General features: G+C 38.5%; 1 protein-coding gene across 1 annotated transcript; it reads right to left on the minus strand.

Moving 5' to 3' along the window:
- Window positions 1-6959: 6959 nt before the first annotated feature.
- Window positions 6960-9756, minus strand: LOC124270169 (U8 snoRNA-decapping enzyme-like). The gene is given in 4 exon segments (XM_046705198.1): window positions 6960-7300; window positions 7846-8058; window positions 8060-8113; window positions 9269-9756. Coding segments are annotated over 4 exon segments (693 nt in total). The 5' UTR covers window positions 9470-9756; the 3' UTR covers window positions 6960-7075.
- Window positions 9757-10040: the final 284 nt, after the last annotated feature.

The following is a 10040-nucleotide window of genomic DNA, read 5'->3' on the forward strand; positions in this document are numbered from 1 at the left end:
GTTGGTTTGCTGTTTAACGCCACACTCAGCAATATCCAGGATAAGGGAGAGTGAGCGAGTGAGTATCGTTTTACGCGGCCTTTAGCACTATTCTAGCAATACCACGGGGACACCAGAAATTGGCTTCACACACTGTATCCATGTGGAGAATCGAACCCATATCTTCGGGTTGACGAGCGAACTTTTTAACAACTAGGCTACCCCACCGCCTCTTCCGAGTGGAGCTCAACCACAAAAAGTACTAGAATTTGAGAAAGTGCAATGCCAGATATGACATATCACACGGTATTTTATGTTTTTCCTGACATGGTTGATAATCTGAAATAAGAATCTGCCATTGGAAGAAAAAAAAACCGTCCAAGTAAACCGGAAAATATACTAGTACTTGAATAATAAATGGTTACTATAAGGTGTATTTTAGCTAAGGTTTATAATTTGTGACAAAGGGATATAATTGTTCGAGGCCACAGGGGCATGTCACGCTTAGAAACAGCGATAGAAAGACATATAGGTATATAGACCCTACCCTAGTACTATATAAAAGGAAAGGGATGTAACGACGGAACCACCCCCTCCTCAATCCAAGTTAGATTTCACCACGTAAACTATTTTTAAGGCCCCGTCGAGGCCTACGGATCAAAAGCGAGATGATTTCCCTACAAAATGAGCTATAAATGGTCACAATCGGATCATTATTTCAAACGTTATACGCCACGACTCACCGAAAACAGCTACCTCCGCAATTCCAAGCCAAAATCATGGATCACCATGACAGCGAAAACTCACCTTTTAAATTCGTTTATTAATTCAAGCCACGTTGACAGCACCTATGTAGGGCTAGATTCGATCGGCAGCGCCATTCCACGGGTCTAAAAACTTATTGCAACATCTACAAATCATTTCCTCGACAGAAAGCAGGCATTTTCTCCAAAACCTTCGGCAATCATACTCACTTGTCGGCCATAGATGGTACTATATATGATATATAGTACTAGGGTAGGGTCTATATACCTATATGTCTTTCTACCGCTGTTTCTAAGCGTGACATGCCCCTGTGGCCATAACTACAATTTCGTTTTGATTTTCAATACTTTTCATTAATTAACACACACACCCCACCCTCCACCCCCTCTGAAAACCGTTCCTACGCCCCTGTCTGGAACCATGAACAATTATCCATGGCCTCTGGGTACGATCATACCGCCCTGAGAATCAAGTCACCGAGTCTGACTATCCGATAAATTACAGTTCCTTTCACGCCCAGTAAGGATTAGGTGAGTGAGTTTTGTTTTACACCTCAATATTTCATCATAATGGCGGCGGTCTGTAAATAATCGAATCTGGACCAGACAATCCAGTGGGCAACAGCAGGAGCATCGATCTGCGCAATTGGGAACCCACGACATGTGTCAAACAAGTCAGCGAGCCTGACCACCTGATCCCATTAGTCGCCTCTTCCGACAATCATGGGTTAGTGAAGACCAACCCGGCCCTTCACGAGTAAGGATTAGGTGGGGTAGCCTGGTGGTAAAGTGTTCGCTCATCACACCAAAAACCTGAGTTCGATATTGCTAAATGCAAGAGTAAACCCTCGCTCACTCACTCACGAAGGACCATCATGGAATGCTGCAGTCCTATTCTGATGATGTCTTTGCTACTTCAGTGAAATCCATGATACAAGATTAGCAGAAAGCGATGGCTATCTATACAGAACATATCGGAATTTGGTTTAGCTAAGATACATAGCGTTCACTGACATGAACAGTGAACGCTATGTATCTTAGCTAAATTTGGTTTTGACCGTTAAGGGACGCAACTCTGCGTATCGAAGACCCCGCGGTCAGAAGAAGGGACGCAACTCTGCACATCTACTGTGTCTCACTGGAACTTCAAATTTGAAAGCACAAAAGAAAAACCATTTAAAAATTCCCAGTTTTATTGAAGAAAATTCACAAGCACAACATAAACGTGTCTTCAAAATATATTTTTGTAGTTCTAATTTGCAACCTAATATAGTGTCACATAATCCGCTCATACCAGCTAGAGAATCAAGGTCACTTTTTTATAGTGGAATGTTTCAGAGATAATTGTAAAGAGGTTTGATATCTTGGACATAGTTCAAGACTGTTGAGAATGTGTTGAGACAGTTTAGATGTGACTCCTGTTACCCTGATGAATGTTTTGATTTAAAGATATGAATTTTAATTAGAAAATAAAATATTTAAAAGATATATGTAAAATGAAATTCTAATACATTAATTTAATCTTCATGGATATAATTAAATGTTCTCAGGTATTTTTCAAAACTAATGAGGGAAAGTGGTATGTTTATTTACAATATTAGGTGAGGTGAAATGGGGTTTAACATCCGGCTTCAGAATACTTCGCCATATGATGACACATTATACTGACTCCGAGCCGACCAGTACTTGTTGTACCCATTAATGCCAAGTGCCAGGCAGGGACCAATAAGTACCATATTTTAACTTCTTTTGGTATGACACGGTCGGGGATCGAACCCGCAACCTTCCGCTCTCTGTGCTCTAACCACTACACCACGGAGGCAGTTGATTATTTATGGCAGTCTGTAAATAATCGAGTCTGGACCAGAAAATCCAGTGACTGACATGAGCATAATTCTAAGTAATTGGGATATAATGCATCAACCCAGTCACCTGCCCACCTGATTCTGATAATCACCTCTTACGACAAGCATAGGTTGCTAAAGACCAATTCTAACCTGGATCTTCATGGGTCAAGGAAAGATGACTTATACAATCAGGTATTTTCAGTGTAACAGGGTAAAGAGGGAGGTCAAATTTACAATTTGCCTCAACTGAAACAGACAGAAAGTGTGACTACTTGCGTCTAAACCTCTGACAGGTTTATTATTAGTGATAGCCCCCTGGCATACCACTCTGTAGATTAACATGGATACCCCACTTGGACAGTGTACATAGACGGATCCAGGTGTGTGTGTGTGTGTTTTGTCCTGTAAGTTTATTAAATGACCATTGAAACTCTTGTGAAAATGGTTGAAAATGAACTGTGCACCCCCTACCCCCCTCCCCTTTCTCAAAAAGCTACATCTGCCCCTGAATGTACTTACTACCAAATGACTAGTTCTTGTCTATCACTTTAGAGGGGTGGTAGGGTAGCCTTGTGGTTAAAGTGTTCGCTGGTCATGCCAAACACCTAGGTTCGATTCCCCACATGAGTACAATGTGTGAAGCCCATTTCTGGTGTCCCCTGCCGTGATGCTGGATAAACTAACTTATTCACTCACTGTCACCTTAGGGACCGTTCATAATTTATGGTTTTTTTTGTTTTTGTTTTTGTTGTTGTTGTTTTTGGGGGAATGATGATGATGATGATGATGATTTTTATGTGGGGACCTAGGGGTCAGCAATTTTGTACATAAAAGTATGTGTAAAATTATGCTTAGAAATTATGGGAAAGGGAGGGGGTAATTGATTTTGTACATGACACACAGGGGTGTCACTTATTTTGTACATTTTTTATTTTTATTTGGGGAGTTCATCCACATTGTACATGCTTCTCCATAAAATCATCATCACCCCTGCTAGCCATATATTATGACTAAAAAAAGTCCAACATTTTAACATCTTTGGGTAGAACACTCTAAGGGATTGAGTGAGTGAGTGAGTATGGTTTTACACCGCTTTTAGCAATATTCCAGCAATATCACAGCGGGGGACACCAGAAATGGGCTTCACACATTGGACCCATGAGGGGAATAGAACCCAGGTCTTCGGCATGATGAGCGAATGCTTTAACCACTAGGCTACCCCAACGCCCCTCTAAGGGATTGAATGACCTTTTGCCTTCTGAGCAGAATCTTTTTCAAACTGAGACTGGTATGTCCTCTAACTGACACAATATAGTGTTGGTCAATATGGGTAAATCCATAGTGTGCTTACAGGCAATATGGTGGCGCTATAAAAAATAAATCTTGATCATACATGAAGCAAACAACAGGAACAAATACATTTTACAGTTGGTTAAAAAATTGGATATTTTACAAATAATCAACAATCAAAAATGATAAGAAACAATAAGGAAAGGTGATGAAGGCATGTGTGCAAAATTATTTTGAATGGGAAATATATGACGCAACAGTTTTTGTAGGCTTCACCTATGGCAATCATGTGGAGATGAGGTGAGAACCAACAAAGGGACACCACTCTTCCCCCATTCCCCCCCCATAAGTGCTCTGTTCGTTGTTAATGCCAACAGTAATCTGACTGTTATGTGTTGGCAGTCTATAAATAATTGAGTCTGGACCAGATGATCTAGTGACTGATATCAAGATCATCGACCTACCTAACTGGGATATTGTGACATGCATCAAATGTGTGAGTCACCCAGTCCCATTCCATTACTTGAAAATCTTACAACAAGCATTGGTTGCTGAAGATCTTTTCCATACTTGAGTAAGGGACAAACCTCTTCCCCAGCCTACAGGCATGTGTTATAGTCATGAGGCAGATTTGTGGCTTTTCTTGTCAAATCAATATCAACTTTATAAAGTAACATAACAAAATTGATTTTTCAAGTGTGACACAAACACATATGTGAACTTTTCTTGGTTATGAGATAAAAAATCATACAATTTGACATAAAAAAAAAACATGAAATTTCTCCTGACTACAGTGCTTGTCAAACACAATACCTGACCTTAAGATGTTGGGCATAGGTAGTTCTGGTTTAAGTGCTATACAACATGAATGAAATAATTCCTTCTTGTGATATACATACATGTACATTATTTCCTCTCTAAATTCAAAATTCAGGGTTATGTCCTGTTTATCAGACTGAGTGACCTGAAAAGTCACATTTCCATGTGTGATGCCCCTCAAAAAGAAAAAATAATATATCTATTACATATTTTCTTGCATAATGTTCACAATCTTACACCACAACCATACTTCCTTTAAGGCAGTGTGAAAGTAATTCTGACAAAGTGATATTTAAAACAAGTGAAGCATGGACTGTATATTTGAGATAAATACATTTACAGTATTTTAGCACTAAACTCTCAATCACAAGATTGAGATGATTTTGATTCTTGTGAGAGGGAAGATATTTTTCAATTCTATTTTCAGTTGGCATATATTTCTGAACCATAATAACTCACCTTGGTGAGAGTATCACGTATTGCCTCCTGTTATTGTTCTATACAATGACATCAGGGCTTACTGTGTATTCAGTTTACAGAGAGCGCGCCTTCTGTCAGATGATGTGATATTACCTGCAACACATTCTGTAAGTACTGAGATTCTTCCTCAAATTCCCTGCTAGTAATCACAAAACTCGAATGAAAGAAGGTCTTAAACGATGCAAACTGAACTAAAAAGAGTGTTTGCGTGATATTTTTATGAAACTGTGTGCTCAATTTTAAGACAAAAAATGCTTCCCCAAAGTATTCCTGATTCTTCTCCTTTATGTTCACTATGTACAGAACAAAGTCACATTCAATGTGATCGGAACACAGTTTACTATTACCAGTTTTTTATTAGAAAGAAGAATTACCTATCCACAATTAACAAATTTTATTCTTGCTAGAAAATATTAAGTACCCATGTTTCAATGTCGTGAGTGAGCTGGATTTATTCCACTTATATCACAGCGTGTCAGCTTAATCAGGGACGAAAGGCTGAAGTGATGCCAACCTTAAACATTTATCACTTTGGTGGGACCAGAGACCATATTATATAGTATATGGTTTCTGGTGGGACCCACCAATATGGTGCTGACATACCTAGAGACATACTCTCGATGAACCCGGGGATTTGAACTATTAACACAGCATGTCAAGGGAAGCAACTCTCGACAGTGTAATGTAGCAGTGTTATTCATTGTGTAAAGAGTAATAAATAGTAAATGTTGAGACACAGTAAGGGGCAGTGTTGTGCTATATTTAGACTTGTGCTATATTTAAAAAGAGTTCTGGAAGGAACTACACAGTACACAGTAAGGGGAGCTAACTCTCAACATCTACCATTACATCTCAAGTTACAAGACGACAGCATTGTGTGGAGATCATTCTTACCCTGTGTACCTATTTTAAACTTGACCATTGTTGCAATGGGAGGAATATTACCATATCTGTCTTTATTGCTATCATCACTGCTTTAATGTTACACTGCATTTGAGTATGTACTGCCACTCTTATTTGTACTGCCGCCTTATAACTGGAATATTGCTGAGTGCGGCGTAAAACTAAACTCACTCACACTATTTTGTACTGCCACTGTAATACCTTTGTATTGATTTGCATTAATTTGAAAACTTGGTTAATTTTAGATTACAGTTGTTAATTACATCCCATCTATTTGCTTGCTGGTTTCACACTGAGTTCGTTTAAAAACTGATTAATGGTTAACTTTTAGCTTTAACTTTGGGATCAACACTTAAAAAACAGTTAATTGCAGCAGATACCATATGATAGATTTTTATCATATGGTCTCTAATTGCAGCAGCCCTTAGATGACTGGGTGGCCAATGCACCAGCTTCAACAAACCTTCAAGAACAAGCAGCTGGTTCACTTCAGCCATTGCCTAAAACATTTCTACCTTTAAAAACGTTTTACAATCAGTATGGGGCATTTGACTTATTCGTACAATAATCAAAGTCACAAAACACAGGATAAAATAATGTTGATATGTGTTAGCTCTGAATTGAGACTTTGAAGAAAACATACCAAATACCCTCAAAAACAAAGAGAAACCTTCAAAATAAAGCTGATTCTGAACAACCTGTATCCTGAGGTGATGATATCTAATGAGCTACAAACCCCCCTTACCTCTAACAATGCAAACATCTATAACAACAGTGAATTTAATTATCAACTATCACAGGTAGATGGAATGTAACAAATAACATAAAAGAAGCAGGATATGGGTCCGGTGTCATCTATACCACTCAAAATAAGTTAGGGGTTACTGACCCTTTAATATTACTATCTGTCCATGTAATATCTATCCATGTAAATACAATTATATTTAAGAATCTAGGGTTCCTTCACTTATTTTGAGCAGTATATTCTGTTGATCATGTTTGACTGGCCTTTTTCTTGTTTGGAAAGCATTGCTCTTGGAATGTTTGTGAAGCTTTGAGTGCTGCTTGAATTTCTTCTTGACTAAGGAGATTACTTAAACTCAGTCCTATGACAAGTTCCTCTCGAGCATTCCCTGCAAAATGATTGGCTAGAAAAGCAGGAAATCCTCGTAAGCCATCCCCCATTGTAAACAGAGGTGGTCTGACGATACCGTATGTCTGAAACAGATGGAACATATTGATCATGTGAATGCTTCCTGGTTTTCGTCATTAATTGTGTCAAGGTAACAGCTTTCTCGGGGAATACTACAACTTGATGTCAAATACTTCATCACCAGAGGGGCGATGGAGTAGCCTTGTGACTTAGGTTTTACATTGCTTTTGGCAATATTCCAGCAATGTCACGGTGGGGGACACCAGAAATGGGCTTCACACATTGTGCCCTAGTGGGGAATCAAACCCAGGTCTTCAGTGTGATGAGCAAACGCTTTAACCACTAGGCTACCCCACCGCACACAACATAATGGAACAACATTTTGGTACAATGTAACTATACAACATTATGGTACAACATATTGGTACAACACCATGATTGTAATGGAAGACTAGGTCAGACACTGACTTAAGTATGTTGATTCTCAAAACAATGGTAATCTGTACATGCTTTGTGCAAGAATTCCAATATGGACATTTGTTAGCTGGATTCACCTGATGTATTCCATCTCTTTAAGGGAGACGTCATTGCAACAAAGTGCTACACGTACCTCAATACCATACTCTGGAGCCTGTAGATTCTGAATCTCAAGTGCCTTGAACTCTTCCAAGGAGACCTCCTTTTTGTAGAAGTGTAACACTAGTGACTTGTCCTCATTGAGAAAAGACACAACATGATCCTGGTCTGTGAACCTGTGACTCGTCAAGTCAAGGCAGATCTCTTCCTCCATTTCCCTGTTCAGTCCGCAGACTGGGTCTTCCCCCCTTCTCAACTAGACCGCCTGGGAAGCCTATAACACCATCGAACCTCATCTGCATCTGAAATGAAGGCTTCAGTTGATGGGACGTGACCATTATGCATGTTTCCTGTATCCATGGAGTGAAACATTTTATGAGACAGATATTTTAAAAATATAGATAATTTCATATACCTGTCAGGGCTGTGGGGTAGCCCAATGGTTCAAGCATCCGCTTGTCACGTTGAAGACCCAGGTTTGATTCCCATCATGGGATGCTAATAGCGACGTAAACCTAAACACACTCACTCATTTAGCTTGTGTTTATTCCACAAATAGATGGGTTAGTGTTCCTTCTACTGAGCTAGGTGTACTGATTAACTACCAAATTCAAAATTTACTATTGAAGCATAGAGAGTCATCACTCCCAATCGTAACAGTTTAGCATAAACATACCATGAATTGTTATTCATAGAAACATTTTGACCACACATGGAAGGAGCTTTCATCTGTAAGCAAATATAATATTTTTGATTTTGATATCAATGTAATGTTTCCCTCAAATATTCACCAGAATTCCACTATTATATTACAGAGTACTATGTCACACAACATGATTATAATGCAATTATGTCATATTGAGTCACACAATAAGGTTGAATGCAGTGATGTCATATGTACAGTACTATGATGTATCTCAACAAGGCTACAACGCACTGATGATACATCATTATGATGTCATACTGTACTATGCCACACAACAATGATACAGCGCAGTGATGTCATACAGTACTGTGATGTTATACAATACTATGATGACACTCAACAGTGTTACAACGCAGTGATGTCATACACACAATGTTTGTTTGTTTTACACCGCAGTTAGCAATATTTATGCTATATAGCATCAGAGTACTATGATGTGATACCATGATACAGTACTAAGATGCCACATAGTATTGACTGGTTATCACGATCTCAAATCCACTGTGAAATGGAGGCGAGCTGAAAATAGTGTAATTGTATTTTTCCAATAAAGTAAATTACATTTTCTGACTACATTACAGGGCAAACATAAATCTTTAAAATGCACAACTTGAGAGCATTACTAACTTAGGTTAGGTAGGTTTATCCGTTTTTTCTTTTTAAGTTTATTTTTATAGAATGTATGCTATAAAGTAACTCTAACAATGCAGAAGGTGCGCACGTAAAACGCATGACTCAATATCATTCTTACAAGAACAGCTCCTCGTGCTTTATATAGATCCCAAAGCACTTTGTCATCTCTTGCAAATAGCATTCCGTGAGAGGCATGAGTAAATGAAGAGTATTTTGTTTTGGCTTCTGAATACTCAATAGTTTTGAAAGTGTCTTTGGTATCACCAAGTCGTCCAAATTTCTCATATGGAGCAAGCCAACCCCAGTTATTTTCTTCCATCTTTCACTGAGCTGAGGACGAAATGACCTAAAAAAACAAAACAATGGCCACGTTTACAGTTAGAGTTATGTCCCTTGTTCATCGAGCCCTGGTTGGATTTTTCAAAACTCCTATTTAATAAATGCTGGTTAACATGTATAGTATTTTAACTGAAATTATGTATATGCATAAATTAATTGCTTTTGAGGAAAGCTTAGACTAAGCTAAGACGTTTTAAAGTGCAGTGAAAAGAATCATCATTTTTGCATAATTGCTCAAACCGGACCAGACCGAATAAAGTTGTTATGGGTAACAATAACAATGGACCATTTGATCGGTTTCTGTTATACGGGATATTTCCTTTGCTTTTGAAGAATCATATTACATATAATGCAAGAAGAGCGTTTTGTCTATGTATTATGCCTAATGTCCACAATTAGAGAGATTTGCAATCGCAGAAGCCATATTGAAAATGTACGTCACCTTTGCCTGTGAACATTATTCTAAACATTTAGCATGTATAATTATACGGTAATGGAGTCATGGGTTGATAAGATATCAACAAACTCTCACAAGTGTTACAAATTGACAG

This window comes from Haliotis rubra, unplaced genomic scaffold (genome assembly GCF_003918875.1).
Source record: "Haliotis rubra isolate DU_JTF1 unplaced genomic scaffold, ASM391887v1 Scf15, whole genome shotgun sequence".
In the NCBI taxonomy this organism is placed as follows: domain Eukaryota; kingdom Metazoa; phylum Mollusca; class Gastropoda; order Lepetellida; family Haliotidae; genus Haliotis; species Haliotis rubra.